Source organism: Prionailurus viverrinus, chromosome A2 (assembly GCF_022837055.1).
Source record: "Prionailurus viverrinus isolate Anna chromosome A2, UM_Priviv_1.0, whole genome shotgun sequence".
NCBI classification, from domain to species: Eukaryota; Metazoa; Chordata; class Mammalia; order Carnivora; family Felidae; genus Prionailurus; species Prionailurus viverrinus.
Genome location: NC_062562.1, coordinates 4519540 through 4534222, shown reverse-complemented (window position 1 = coordinate 4534222; position 14683 = coordinate 4519540). Strand labels below are relative to the sequence as shown.

The 14683-nt window shown below is 52.5% G+C and overlaps 1 protein-coding gene across 1 annotated transcript; it reads left to right on the top strand.

The window, feature by feature from the left end:
- The first annotated feature begins 5150 nt into the window (after nt 1-5150).
- On the top strand, nt 5151-11511 carry ANGPTL4 (angiopoietin like 4). The gene is made up of 7 exons (XM_047850898.1): nt 5151-5693; nt 5890-6000; nt 6155-6272; nt 8504-8617; nt 8986-9081; nt 9176-9457; nt 10848-11511. The coding sequence occupies exons 1-7, from the start codon at nt 5352-5354 to the stop codon at nt 11027-11029; spliced, it is 1245 nt and encodes a 414-aa protein (XP_047706854.1). The 5' UTR covers nt 5151-5351; the 3' UTR covers nt 11030-11511.
- Nucleotides 11512-14683: the final 3172 nt, after the last annotated feature.

The following is a 14683-nucleotide window of genomic DNA, read 5'->3' as shown; positions in this document are numbered from 1 at the left end:
CTCTGTCTCTCTCTGTCCCAAAAATAAATAAAAAACGTTGAAAAAAAAATTTAAAAAAAAAATTAAAATAAATAAATAAATAAATAAAAGTTCTCACCGCCAGAACAAAAAAAGTTTTAGAACTATGTAGAGTGACGGATGGTAATCAGTTTACAGTGGTGACCATTTCACAATAGATACAAATATGGAATCATGATGTTGCACACCTGAAACTAAGATAAGGTTATCCGTCAATTATACCTCAATAAAAAAAACAAACCTGGGAGGCAGCTGGGTGGCTCAGCAGGTTGAGTGCCCAACTTCGGCTCAGGTCATGATCTCATGGTTCATGAGTTCGAGCCTCACATTGGACTCTACGCTGTCGGCACAGAGCCTGCTTCGGTTCCTCTGTCCCCCTCTCTCTGTCTCTGCCCCTTCCCCGCTCACGCTCTGCCTCTCTTTCTCTCAAAAACAAATTAACATTTAGGGGCCCCTGGGAGGCTCAGTCGGTTGAGTGGCCGACTCTTGATTTGGGTTCAGGTCATGATCTCAGGATTCCTGAGTTTGGGTCCTGCTTGGGATTCTCTCTCCCCTTCTCTCTGCTGCTCCCCCTGCTTGTGCTTTCTCTGACTCTCTCAAATAAATAAATAAATAAACTGTAAAAAAAAATAAGTATAAATAAATAAACATTTAAACATAAACAAAATTTTAAAAAATTTTTGTAATGTTTATTTATTTTTGAGAGAGACAGAGCATGAGCGGAGGAGGGACAGAGAGAGAGGGAGACGCAGAATCTGAAGCAGGCTCCAGGCTCTGAGCTGTCAGCACAAAGCCCGACGCGGGGCTCGAACCCACGGACCGCGAGATCATGACTTGAGCCGAAGTTGGACGCTTAGCCAACCGAGCCACCCAGGCACTCCAAAAATAAACAAATTTTTAAAAATCACAATTAACAGTGCCAATAAGGGGCAGACAGACATCACGGGCCTCCTGCTAGGCACAGAGAAGGACAAAATATTGCTGTCAAAAAAAAAAAGTCTAATCGGGAGGAAACATCAGACAAATGCAAGTGAGGGATAGTCTATAAATAACTGGTGTGTACACTTCAAAAATGTCGATGCTGTGAAGGACAGAGAAGAACCCTGGAGCCGTTCCAGATTAAGGGGAGCTAAAGGGACAGAAATAAAATGCTGTGCATGATCCTGGATGGGATCCCGGTGGAAAACACAGCTGTAAAGGATATAGTGGAATATGGACTATAGATTAGATAACGGCAATGTGTCAAGGTCACATTTCCTGACGTTGCAAACAGTGTTGTGGTGCAGGCGACTCTCTCCATATATATGTGGAGTTTGTGTTATACATATATCTGTGTATAGGAATACATCCCTACATATATGTGTATTATATATGTGCATTATATATGTCTCTGTTTATGTTATATATATACATATGTAGCTCTCTACAGATAAACGTGTATATTATATGTGTCCATAAAGGTTTGTTATATGCATCTCTCAAAATATTTGTGTGTGTATATATATGTATACATATATATACGTATATATATGTATGTATATACATATATATATACACACATAGTGTGTATGTTACATATCTATATCTATATGTACATGGAATTTATAGATAGAACAATAAACTTAGTAGAACAAGTTGACAATTGGTGAATCTCTATGAAGAGTATACAGGACGCCCATGACGTCTTCTTGCAACATTTCTGTAAGTTGAAATGATTTCAAAATTTAAAAATTTACGAAAAAAAAAAAAAAAAAAAAGAGGGGCACCTGGGTGGCTCGGTCGATTAAGCGGCCGACTTCAGCTCCGGTCACGATCTCACGGTTCATGAGTTCACGTCGCGGGGCTCTGCGCTGACAGCTCGGAGCCCGGAGCCTGCTTCGGATTCTGTGTCTCCCTCTCTCTCTGCCCCTCCCCCTACTCGTGATCTGTGTCTCTCAAGAAAATGAATAAATGTTAAAAAATTTTTTACAAAATAAAGAACAAGACAGAAGCCACGTGTTCTTTATGACCTCACCTAGGAAGTCGCACACACCATCGTCTCAATAATATCCTATCGCCTACACCAGAGGGGGGAAGTGTAGAAGACATCAGGAGGCATGGACATCAGGAGGCAAGGATCACTGGGCTACTAGGGACAAAGGCAGAGTGTCATTGCTGCCAAGAGCACAGTTGGGAGTCGGCTAGCCCGGCTTCAAATCCTAGCTCTGCCTGGATAATTGTGAGAATTTGAACAAGCACTTAATCTCTCTTTTATCTAGCCCTCATCTATAAAGCGGAATAAGGGTTCCCAACTCATTTGGCGTTGCTATTAGGATTAAGCGAACACATAATCACTTTAGGACAAAGCATAATACTCGACATAAACGAAGGACACGGTAGGTGTTCGCTATTTCTCTCCTAAGCAGCCTGTCTGCTAACAGATCAACCCTTCCTGACTCACCCACCAGGAGACCCAATGCTCGGGGATTAGTGAAGAGGGACTGAGGGGCCCCTACTAACTCAGGTTCTGGAGACATAGATGGAAAGACACTTCTTTTTCTTCCTTTTTTTTTGTTCTTTCAAGCAGCCTCCACGCCCAGTGTGGGCCCCAGCTCACAACCCTGAGATCAAGACCTGAGCCAGGGGGCACCTCGATGGCTCAGTGCGTTAAGTGTCCAACCTCACTCAGCTCAGGTCATGATCTCCCGGTTTGTGGGTTCGAGCCCCGCGTCGGGCTCTGTGCTGGCGGCTCAGAGCCTGGAGCCTGCTTCACATTCTGTGCCTCCTTCTCTCTCTGCTCCTCCCTTGCTTGTGCTCTGTCTCACTCTGTCTCTCAAAAATAAATAAATGTAAAAAAAAATTTTTTTTAAAGAGTCGGAGGCTTAACCAACTGAGCCACCCAGGTGCCCCTTAAAGACACTCTTCATGAGAGCACGTACGGTGCCGGATTGAAATCTCCCAAAGGGCGGGAGATTCAACTGCCCACAGACAGGCAAAAAAAAAAAAAAAAAAAAGTCCATTTCACTGCTTCCCAGGTTTGGTGAGAGATTCCAGGCCCTATGTCACCTTTCTTTTTTTCTTTTGTTTCGTATGTCACCTTTCTAATGCTATTTGCTTTGACCAAAGTAGCCAACCTGGTGGACAGGACTGTCTTACTCACCATTATGGTCCCAGTACAGCAGCCGTCACAGTAGGTGCTCAAGAAACAATTGATCAGGGTGTCTGGGTGATCTCGGCTCAGGTCATGATCTCACGGTTTATGGGATCGACCCTCATGTCAGGCTCTTTGCAGATACCTCAGAACCTGCTTAGAATGCTCTCTCTCTCTCAAAATAAATAAGTAAGCTTAAAAAAAGAAACAACTGATCAGAGCAACAGTGTCACTGCTGGGTCAGAGAGTATGTTCCACAGAACAGTTTTTATTTATTATTTAAAAAAATTTTTAAATATATTTATTTATTTTTGAGAGACGGGGGGAGGCGGGGGAGAGGGGAAGAGAAAGACAGAGACACAGAATCCGAAGCAGGCTCCAGGCTCTGAGCTGTCAGCACAGAGTCCGACGCAGGGCTCGAACCCACAAATCGTGAGATCATGACCTGAGCAGAAGTCGGTCACTCAACCGACTGAGCCACCCAGGCAGCCCAGAACAGTTTTTAGAATGCAATCCAGAGCCAGCTCCGGGTCCCTGGAAAATTTCTTCTGGGCCATGTTCACATCAGGTGCCTCTAAAAGCTTCTGGAGGGTTCTGTGCCCCGTGAAACATGGCACGAAGGAAGAAGCCCCTGAAAAGTGAGTGGAGAGAAAAGGCCGTCAGGTTGAGAAGGTAACTGATCATTTCTTTCAGGGAGAGAAGCCACGGAAGAAAAGAGCACACCCTGAGAGTTATGTCACCGCCTCAGAGAGAGGCCAGGGTGTCGGGGGTGGACAGGCAGGCTGCCAGGGCAGATGGTGGCTGTCTGGACCTACTCCATGCAGAGGTTTTCCTTGCCGCCCTTCCCATCTGCCTGTCACTGCTGCCGGGATCGGCCGTCCTGGCATCCAGCCCGGCCGGGGCCAAGTGTATGAGTGGTGACCCGCACGTCAGCCCCGGGGCATGCAGTTTCAGATTCCAGAGACTGAGCTGGCTCTGAGCCCTGCTGAGTCAACTCTGTTCTTCTCGCCCGCCCGCCCGCCCGTGTGCCAAGCCAGCCTGCCTGGGGGTTCTTCCTGGCAGGCAAGTTTTTCTTTGCCAGCCTCAATTTCCCGACAGAGTATAGTGGAGCAGGACAGGAGGGAGGGGAGGAATTTAGTCAACGTTTGTTAAGCGAATGCTTAGCCTTTTGGAATGAACATGGTCGGCCCCACAGCCTTAGTTCTTCCTTTGTTCCAAGTTTGCCCCTACCCCAGGCTCAGAGTGTCGGGCTCTCTCTTCCAGAACAGAGGGACTGTTTGTTGAATGAGTGAATGAGTGAATAAATGAATGAGGAGTTAGGAGCCCTTCTTTCCGTGTATCACCTCTTCCTGTTCTGAGGTTTCTGCTTTGATACAGGAAAAGGCTCACGACACTGCAGACCCTGGGTGGGGGTGGGGGGCAAGCGGGGGAGTGAGCCGTGAGCTGGAGTCTGAACAAGATACACCGGGAGCCACCCCGAAGGGGCACTCAGTTGTGGGAAGCGGGATGAGGGACGTCAGGGGATCCGACAAACACATCTGCAGTGACGAATCCTTGAGCGGGAAGGAGCGTGGGAGTCCAGAGTCGTCTCCCTGGTCGTCCAGCCTGGTCGCGAGCTGCTCTCCGAGAAGTCTCCGGGGGCGGGGATGTTTCAGGTGTCCCGGGCATGCCCGGCCTGACTGGACTCAGCGCACCGGGGCCCTTTCTTATTCGTCTCTCTCTCCAGCTTTTGACTTGGGGAGGGGGGTGGGGGGTCACGGGTACCGCTGAGCGCGGCGGGTGCAGCGTGGAGGGTTTGGGATTCCGGTGTTTGGAAGGGGGCCCCCGTGAGGGTCACGTCTTCCACGGTCCGCAGAGGAGACGCTCCAGGGCCTGCTGGAGGAGCCAGAGTTTTGCACCCCGAGGACGCCCCCCTCCAACTCCCCGGCGGCTGGCTCCCAGAACCCTACCCCCGGCCGCACGCCCCGCCCCCGGCACTCCCTGCGCCCCGCCTCCGAGGCTCCCCTTTCCCTCTCTCCGCGGGCTTATAAAAAGGGGGCGTCGCGGGGACTAGCCAAGCCCCAAAGGCTGGCGGCTGTGATCGGAGCCTTCCTTGCGGCTTCTGAACGCCAGTGAGTCTCCGCCAGGACGCCCGCGTCGCCAGCCCTCGACTCTCCAGCCCGCGCCTCCGCCTTGCGCTCCCGCGTCCAGGCCACCCGGAAGGATGCGCTGTGCGCCGACGGCCTCGGCAGCCTTGGTGCTGTGCGCCGCCACCGCTGGGCTGCTGAGCGCGCAGGGCCGCGCGGCGCCCGCCGAGCCTCCCGAGCCGCCGCGCTTCGCGTCCTGGGACGAGGTGAACGTGCTGGCGCACGGGCTCCTGCAGCTGGGCCACGGGCTGCGCGAGCACGTGGAGCGCACCCAGGGGCGGCTGGGCGCGCTGGAGCGGCGTCTGCGCGCGTGCGGGGCGGCCTGCAAGGAGTCCGGGGCGTCCGCCGCGCCCCCGCGCGCGCCCGAGAGTGTGGGCCCCAGTAGCGAGGCTGCCCCCGAGACCCTCGGCAGCCTGCAGGTACGTGGGCTCCCTCTGCCCTCCTGCGGGTCTCGGACAGTGTGGGCTGGAGGGGGACGCATCCGGGACTCCCTGGGCTCCCCTGCCCCGGTCTCTCGGGAGGGAGAGCTGGAAGGCCAGACGAGTGACGATGAATGGAGAGGCTGGCCGCAGAAGGCCGGGTCCTCACCGCGGTGCTGTGCGCACGCTCTCCCAGACTCAGCTCAAGACCCAGAACGGCAGGATTGAGCAACTCTTCCACAAGGTGGCCCAGCAGCAGCGGCACCTGGAGAAGCAGCACCTGAAAATCCAGAATCTGCAGAGCCAGGTGCCTGGTGCTTGCCCCGGGGTTGGGAGGGAGGCCGAAGCTCGTGGGGGGGGGGGGGGGGGGGAGGGGGAGGGGGGGTGGACCTAGAGCCAGGCAAGTTGAGGGGCCGGAGCCAGCCAGACCTGACATCCTCCTCCTGTCCTGTCCTGTCCAGGTGAGCCTCCTGGCCCCCATGCACCTGGGCCACAGGATGGCCAAGCCTGGCAGGAAGAAGAGGCTACCCAAAATGGCACAGCTCGTTGGCCCTGCTCACAATATCAGCCGCCTGCACAGTGAGTGTCCAGCCCTCTGCTGTCCTCTGGCAATTCCTTCCCCCCAACCACCACCACCACACACACACACACACACACACACACACACACACACACACACACCACTCCTGTCCCCCTCCTTGTCCTGTCCACCTGGCCCCGGGTTCCTGTGGGCTCACTAGTCTCTGGTAAAGGGCTGATGGGCACATCCCATCTCATCATCCCTGACCCTGACCAGGTAGGCCACCCCACCCTTCTTCCTGGCAAGCCAGTGGCTTTCCCCGGAGCCCTGCTGGCCACTAACTGGAGCAGGGCTTGGGGTCTTTAAGAGGATCCAGGAGGGACTTGAGCTGCAGGGGTGTGGGGAAGGGGGCCGTGCAGGTCAGAGACACCTTCCTGAAGGTTGGAACCTTCTCTGAGGGCACACTGGTGGACAGGAGGGTGCCAGCTATGGAGCCTGGAGTTCTGACGGTGAAGAGCGATGGCTTCCTGGGAGGGGGATTCTGAGCTGGGGCTCCCCCCCCCCCAATGGTATCTTGGAGCATAGCTCTAGGAGACAGGTAACCCCCATCTCCCTGGCCAGACACACCACTCGCTTTTGCATCTCTAACAAATCCAGGGCTCCTGCCCCCCACACCTGGTGCCTCACTCCCCTCTTGGTCCCCGAAGTCCCTGATCACCCTGATTCCTGCAGAGAATGAGCCTTTGCCATCAGCACAAGCTCTGGGTCCTTCATTGTGCATCCCAGATCGCCCCAGACCTCCTGCCCGATCCCCCCCCCCCCCCCCCCAGCATGTCTCCGTGTGTCTGACACAGGCTCACAGCTCCTGGTGTCTCTGTCCCCACCCTTAGTCCGGGGCTCCAGACCCGGCTGGCTTCCCTGTAGTCCTCCTACCCCATCACCCCGCCTGGCATCCGGGGCTGTGTGCAGCCAACTGGGTAAAAGTTCGGATTCCCCCTTCACACCCTGGGTCTGGCTGCTGGCTGCCGGCCGCCGGCTCCCTAGTCTTGAAGGCTGCCCCTCCCCCTGCCCTCCCCCACTCTTCCTCCTTCCCTCACCGGGCCTGTAAGGGTCCATACACCGTCCCAGCCCCCCTCCCTGCCCCTGAGCCTTGAGGGGCTTTGGAGCTTGCCAGCAGGCGTGGGTCTGGGCTGGGGGATGTGACGGTGGGGGATGCGTGGGTTTGGGGACTCCCAGACCTGGGGTCAGCCCTGCCAAGTAGGGGAAGGTTCAGAGCTGGAGAGACAAACAGCTCCTTCTAATGGAAGCCACATTCGTGGTTTGGCCGGGTGCCGTCCCCCGATTGGAAGGGAGGAAAGTAGGGGAAAGGGGAGCTGCTCCAGGGGCCGGAAAATGTCTCCAGTCACTCTGGGCCCGCCCCCATCCCCCTTACCCCCACCCTTCAGCGCGGACTTCCCCTCCCCCGGGCGACCTTTTCCCTACTTTCCAGGCTCGACTGGGGGCGGGGACTTCACAGCCTTTGGGCACAGCCCAGCCATCCCTCCCTCCTCTTTCCCTCCCTTGTCTTCCTCCTAGGTTCCTTAGTCCTGCCTTCCCCTTTACCTGGGATCCCAGGTGGGGCCCCTGGCCTTGCAAGCCTCATGCAGAGCGCCGCCCCCCCCCCCCCCCCAACAGAGCGCTTCTGCTCAGCCCCACTCCTATCTTCTCCACCCTGGCCCGGCTTCTCAATCAATCACTCATGCCTCCAGTCTTTATTAAACACCTACTGTGGGCCAGGATTAACCTGGGCACTGGTGCCAGACTGTGGGCAAAGAGCCACTCTGTCCTTGGCCCCATGGAATCCTCATTCAGTGGCGGGGAGACCACTGGATGACTCCAGTGTTGTGGGCAGGAAGTCCCCGATGCTTCTTTTGGGAGCCTGGCCTGGTCTGGGGGTCAGGGAAGGCATCCCTTCTAGAAGCTGGGATCTTTAGAGTGAGGCAAGAAAGTCCTGAGGGAAGATCTCTCTGGCATGTGACTGGCATGTGCAGGCATAGAGACGGGCGTGTGCAAAGTCCCTGTGGCAGGAGGGTGTGTGATACAAGGCTGGCTGTGTGGCCTGAGGTGAGAATGCAGTGTGGGAGGAGGAAGGATGGTGGGGGGCTCAGGGGCCATCCAGGACAGGGGATGCTGTGAACCCAGGATTACCCCCTCATGTCCCCTGTCACCCACTGCCCAGCCCCTAACGTGCCTGTTTCCTGAGGCCCCTCCTGCTTCAGTCTCCCCGCCCCTCTCTTTGCCTGCCCTTCAGGGCTGCCCAGGGACTGCCAAGAGCTGTATGAAGAGGGAGAGCGGCAAAGTGGACTGTTCCAGATCCAGCCCCAGGGGTCCCCACCCTTCCTGGTTAACTGCAAGATGACCTCAGGTAGGATGCGCTGGCCCGCTGGGGTGCCCTGCATCCTGTCATGGGCCCTATTGCCATTCCAATCAAATGCAGCTCCCTGCCACCACCCAGGGTTGAGCCAGGTTCAGTGGACCTAGAGAAACTTCCTAGATTTCTAACGCTCCCTCCCTCCCCTCCTCCCTCCTGGGGCCTTGGGACAATGTCTAGGCTGAGCCCCTTGCACATTGGCCAGCCCACCTTTAACCACCTTCCTCTAGTCCTGCTGGGGTGAATGAGAAGACCTTGGCCCTCTCTGGGTTTGGAGGCAGTTTAGGGTTTGAGAGCCAGATGGGAAGTCGGGGTCCTCTGCAAAAAGCGGCCTCCTGATGGCATTGCACCTCTCTGGGCAGATGGAGGCTGGACTGTAATTCAGAGGCGCCAGGATGGCTCCGTGGACTTTAACCAGCCCTGGGAAGCTTACAAGGCTGGCTTCGGAGACCCCCAAGGTGGGTGTTTCCAGCCGGGGGGGCTGGAGGCAAAGAGGGGAGGAGGGGGCGAGGAGGTGGGTCTGACTCACCGATGGGCCTCTCTCCCCTGTAGGTGAGTTCTGGCTGGGCCTGGAGAAGGTTCACCGCATCACGGGGGACCGCGGCAGCCGCCTGGCTGTGCAGTTGCAGGACTGGGAGGGCAATGCTGAGTCTCTGCAGTTCCCCGTCTATCTGGGTGGTGAGGACACAGCCTACAGCCTGCAGCTCACAGCTCCCGTGGCCAGTGAACTGGGTGCTACCACTGTGGCACCCAATGGCCTCTCCCTGCCCTTCTCCACTTGGGATCAAGACCACGACCTCCGTGGGGACAAGAACTGTGCCAAGAGCCTCTCTGGTGAGCAAGCTCTGCGCCTCCCTGTCCTGCCTTGCACCACAAGGTCGAGACCTCCTCTCTCTGCCTCTGTGTTTCCCTGTCCTGCCTTCAGTGCCAAATGCCGTCCGTTCTCTGCCCCCCTTTCTCCTAACTTCCTGTGTGTCTTTGGGCAACTGACTTATTACCCTGTCTCACCTTCGGTTTCCCTGTCTTTAAACTGGGTATGACCACAATGCCCACTCCATAGGATTACCTTGAGATGACATTTGTGGGATAGTGGCCGGCATGTGGCCCAGCCACCAAGATAAACCCTGTGTTGGCTTTTGTTTTTGTCTTTTAGTTTATTTATTTTGAGAGCGAGAGAGAGAGCAAGTGGAGGGAGGGGCAGAGAGAGAGAGAGAGAGAGAGAGAGAGAGAATACCAAGCAGGCTCCTTGCTGTCAGCTCAGAGCCTGACCCAGGGCTGGAACTCATGAACCATGAGATCACGACCTGAGCTGAAGTCAAGAGTCAGGTGCTTAACTGATTGACCACCCAGGCCCCCCGACCCTGTTGTAATGAAATTGGAGGCAGAACCCAGGCTCTGTAAAGTGAAACATATGACATTGCTTTTTTGGTGGGTCAAAAAATGATGGAATACTAGTAATTTTATATGGTTTGATCAAATATAAGTTGAAGAAATGGACGATGATCATAGAAAGTCTTTTTTTTAATATTTGTTTAATTTTGAGAGAGAGAGAGAGAGAGAGAGAGAGAGAGAGAGAGAATGTGCAGGGGAGGAGCAGAGAGAGAAAGGGAGACTGAGAATCCCAAGTGTAGATGTGGGGCCCAAACTCACGAACCCTGAGATCATGACCTGAGCTGAAATCAAGAGTCAGACACTAACCGACTGAGCCACCCAGGCAGCCCAGAGAGTCTTTAATAAACGTTTCCCACGTGTCAGGTACAGAACAGTAACTTGTCACAGTCACAGACACAAAAGCTGTAGTTACAGGGAAGGGGTCCAGAGCCCCGAAACTCCTTTGTCACAACCTGGGGTCCCTCAAGACGTCGTGTGACCATCACTAGAAAAGTCTTCCCCTCTGAAGTTTATAAAGTCCGGGGCTCCTGGGTGGTTCAGTCGGTCGAGCGTCCGACTTCAGCTCAGGTCATGATCTCACGGTTCGGGAGCTTGAGCCCCGCATCGGGCTCTGTGCTGACGGCTCGGAGCCTGGAGCCTGCTTCGGATTCTGTGTCTCCCTCTCTCTCTGCCCCTCCCCTGCTCACGCTCTGTCTCTCTCTCTCAAAAATACAGATTAAAAAAAAAAATAAAAAGTTTGTGCAGTCCAACACCCAGCCGCCTCTCGGTCCCAGCCTCCGTGGAGGCACAGGGACCCCAGCCTGACCAGTTCGTTTTCCTCTGACCCCGGCAGGTGGCTGGTGGTTTGGCACCTGTGGCCATTCCAACCTTAACGGACAGTACTTCCGTTCCATCCCACACCAGCGGCAGCAGCGTAAGAAGGGCATCTTCTGGAAGACCTGGAGGGGCCGCTACTACCCGCTGCAGGCCACCACGATGCTGATCCAGCCGACAGCGGCTGAAGCAGCCTCCTAGCCTCCCCACTGGGGCCTGGCTCCCAGGCTCGTAGACAACAGTGACTTTGACTCTGGCCCAGCGTGTGGCCACTCCCTGCTCAGGCAGGGGCTCGAGACGGGGGCCATCTGGAGCCTCACGGACAGAGAAGATGCTCACGACTGGAGATGCCCCCTTTCTGAGTGGCGGGGTGCAGGTGATACCCTCTGAGGGCAGAGCTACAGGGTTGCAGGGCACAGAGCCAGGAAGCGTGAGACGGAGGGGCATTGAGGCCCGCTCCTTGCCCGCCTAAGGAGTCGAGGACACAGAGGGACCACTCGGGGGCAGCCGAGCCAGCCCTCGACGGCGGATTCAGTCACATTGACTGGCTGGGGGACCAGGGCTCCCGTGGGCCCCCAGTGCCCTCACGGTGCTCTCGTGTGTGGGTGCTGTGGGATGAGCCGGTGCCAATGACATCCGGGTGGAGCTCACCAAATTCTTGCAATAAAAGCAACCTCAGCACATTTCGTTCTCCTGTGTCCTTCGGTTTGTTTTAAAAGTGGGCAGTTTCAGAGTCCACATAAATATGTTCCCAGGGTAGAGGGTGAACACTCCCAGGTCCTTCGAGGACAATGCCGATTGGTCCTACAACTGATTTCAATTTCCTCCATATATTATTTCACGACGTGGATCTCAATTTTTGTTTTTCAAAAACCAAGACCCTCATTCAGTCCTTCTGGAAGCAGGTAATAGAGAAAATGAGAACCCCGCCCCCCCCCCTTTTTTAAGTTTATCTATTTATTTATTTATTTATTTTGAGAGAGCTAGAGCATGAGCAGCGGGGGGAGGCAGAGAGAGAGGGAGAGAGGGAAATCCCAAGCAGGCTGCGTTCCCGTCAGTGCACAGAGTCTGACGCAGGGCACCAACCCACGAAACCCTGAGACCATGACCTGAGCCAAAATCAACAGCTGGATGTTTGACTGACTGAGCCATGCGGGCGCCCTGAGAACGCCTTCTTCATCATACTTAACACATGTGAATCACAATGAACTGTTTAGCACCCAGCCATCTGATAGAAATATAATGTGAGTCATGCATTTTAATTTTTTTCTAACAGTCACATTTAAAAAAAGGGAGAAAAAAAAACAACAAAAAAGAAACAGATGAAATTAATTTTAGAAATGTATTTTTATCAAGCCCAATGTAACCAAAATATTATCATTTCAACATGTGAGTGATACACAAGTCATTAATGAGATATTTGACACTGCTTGTTTTTTATACTAAGGCTTTGGAATCCAGTGTTTACGTTTATGACACATCTTAATTCGGACTGGCCGTATGGCAAGGGCTCAGTAGCCAAGAGGCTAATGACCACCATATTGGCCAGTATAGTTCTAGTGTTTACATGAAAGCACTGCTTTGGGTAGATTCTTTACATTTTTTGCCACATCAGCCAAAGTTTTCCTTTAAGTTGGCTCTTTTATTTATTTTTTATTTTTCAAAAATGTTCATTTATTTTGAGAGGGGGAGGGGCAGAGAGAGAGAGAGAATCCCAAGCAGGCTCTGCACAGCCCGCACAGAGGCCTGGTGGCTCAGTTGGTTAAGCATCCAACTCTTGGGGGGCGCCTGGGTAGCTCCGTCAGTTAAGCGTCCGACTTTGGCTCAGGTCATCTCACGGTTTGTGAGTTCGAGCCCCGCGTCAGGCTCTGTGCTGACAGCTCAGAGCCTGGAGCCTGCTTGGGATTCTGTGTCTCCCTCTCTCTCTCTGCCCCTCCCCCACTTGTGCTCTGTCTCTCTCTGTCTCTCAAAAATAAATAAATAAATGTAAATTAAAAAATTTAAAAAAGCATCCAACTCTTAGTTTTGAGTCAGGTCATGGTCTCACAGTTCATGAGTTCGAGCCCCACATCGGGCTCTGTGCTGATGGTGTGGAGCCTGCTTGGAATTCTCTCGAATTCTCTCTTTCTGACCCTCCCCTGTGCTCTCTCTCTCTCTCAAAGTAAATAAATAAGCTTAAAAAAAAAAAAAAAAGAGAGAGGCCTAACTGACTGAACCACCCAGGTGCCCCTAAGTTGGCTTTTTTTAAAAGTTGGCCTTACGTACATAAAAATATGTATAGAAATTCAACTCATATTTATAGAGTTCTTACTACATGCCAAACCCTTGTAGTAAGTGCTTGGAAACTAAATCCTAGTGAACAGAAAGATTCCTGCTCTCACCAAGCTTACCTTCAAAGCCCTTCCTATCACAGACAGTTTGGCCTGTAATTGATGGCCCAAAGTGAGGCACTTTTGAGTGGGGGGAAAAATACAAATAGTGGTTGACACTGGAAAAATGGGCGGGATTTCACTGAGAAGTGGGCATGAGGCAGGCTTCCCCGGTGATGGTGACGTTCTGAGCCTTCCTAGAGATGGGCTACTCCGCCATATGCCTTTGTCTCTGTGAATGGACACTGAAGATCTATATTGCATTATATGTAATTTTCACCTTAGAAGAAGAAAACACAAAAAGAGCCATAAACGAATATTGAACTCGAGTTGATGACATGCATGCTGAAGTGTTTACAAGGGGAAGTAGACTAATGTATTCAACTTTCTTTCATTTTTTTCCCCAGCTTTTTTAGATACAACTGACATATGATATTGTGTAAGTTTAAGGTGTACAATGTGTTGATTTCATACACCTATATATTGTGAAATGATTACCACCCTAGTGGTAGCTAACACTTCCATCACATTACATAGTTCTCTTTCTTTCTTTCTTTCTTTCTTTTTGTTGTTGTAAGAACATTTATTTATTTTGTTTATTTGTTGGGAGAGAGAGAGAAAGAGCACGGGAGGAGCAGGTGGGGGTGGGGTGGGCGGGGGAGAGAATCGCAAGAAGGCTCCATACTGCCAGCACGGAGCCGGATGTGGGGCTCAAACTCACAGAAGCATGAAATCATGACCTGAGCCAAAATCAAGAGTTGGATGCTCGACTGACCCAGCCCCCCAGGCACCCCTGTGGTGAGAACATTTAATGTCTCCTCTCTTAGCAACTTCCAAGTACTAACTAAAATCACCATGCTATACATTAGAGTCCTCCAAATTTTCAACTTTCTTTGAAACGTATCAAAAAATAAGATGATGGCTGGTTGGATAGAGAGATGGGTGTATAATAAAGCAAAATGTTAATAGTGGAATCTAGGTATTCTCTGTACAGTTCTTTCCATTTTTCTGCGTGTTTTTAAAGCTTCACAGTAAAATGTGGGCAAGAAAATTCTAGCCAGAACCTGTTGCCTTCTGAAGGCTCTCAGCCTGCCTCGGGGCTCTGTATAAAAAGGGGAGATGGGGCTAGAAAACCGTTCAAGATGGATGGATGAGCAAGAAAGAAGCCTTTCTCCTTGATAGATGATAAAATACTTCAAAACTGGGAAAAAGTTAAGACTTTCTCAGCTTGTGGGTCAATGCTATTTAATGTACTGCCTACAATTGTGACTCCTATCTTATGGCTTGGAATATGTGATGCCTTATCTCCAGGACACATGTTAGGGAAAGGCAACATCTGTCTGTGTCCTGAGGGCCCAGCTGCTGTGTGTGTGTGTGTGTGTGTGTGTGTGTGTGTGTGTTTCGTTCGTTTGTTGTTTTTGTTTTTGTTTTCAAGTAGGCTTCACACCCAGCATGGGGCTTGAACTCACAACACTGAGATCAAGGG

What these genes read in the sequence shown, in the direction of transcription:
- ANGPTL4 (XM_047850898.1), top strand. Translation starts at nt 5,352, where the DNA reads ATGCGCTGTGCGCCGACGGCCTCGGCAGCCTTGGTGCTGTGCGCCGCC. An exon ending in TAACTGCAAGATGACCTCAG is followed by an intron (nt 8,618 to 8,985) that starts GTAGGATGCGCT and finishes CTCTCTGGGCAG; the next exon opens with ATGGAGGCTGGACTGTAATT. An exon ending in TGGCTTCGGAGACCCCCAAG is followed by an intron (nt 9,082 to 9,175) that starts GTGGGTGTTTCC and finishes TCTCCCCTGTAG; the next exon opens with GTGAGTTCTGGCTGGGCCTG.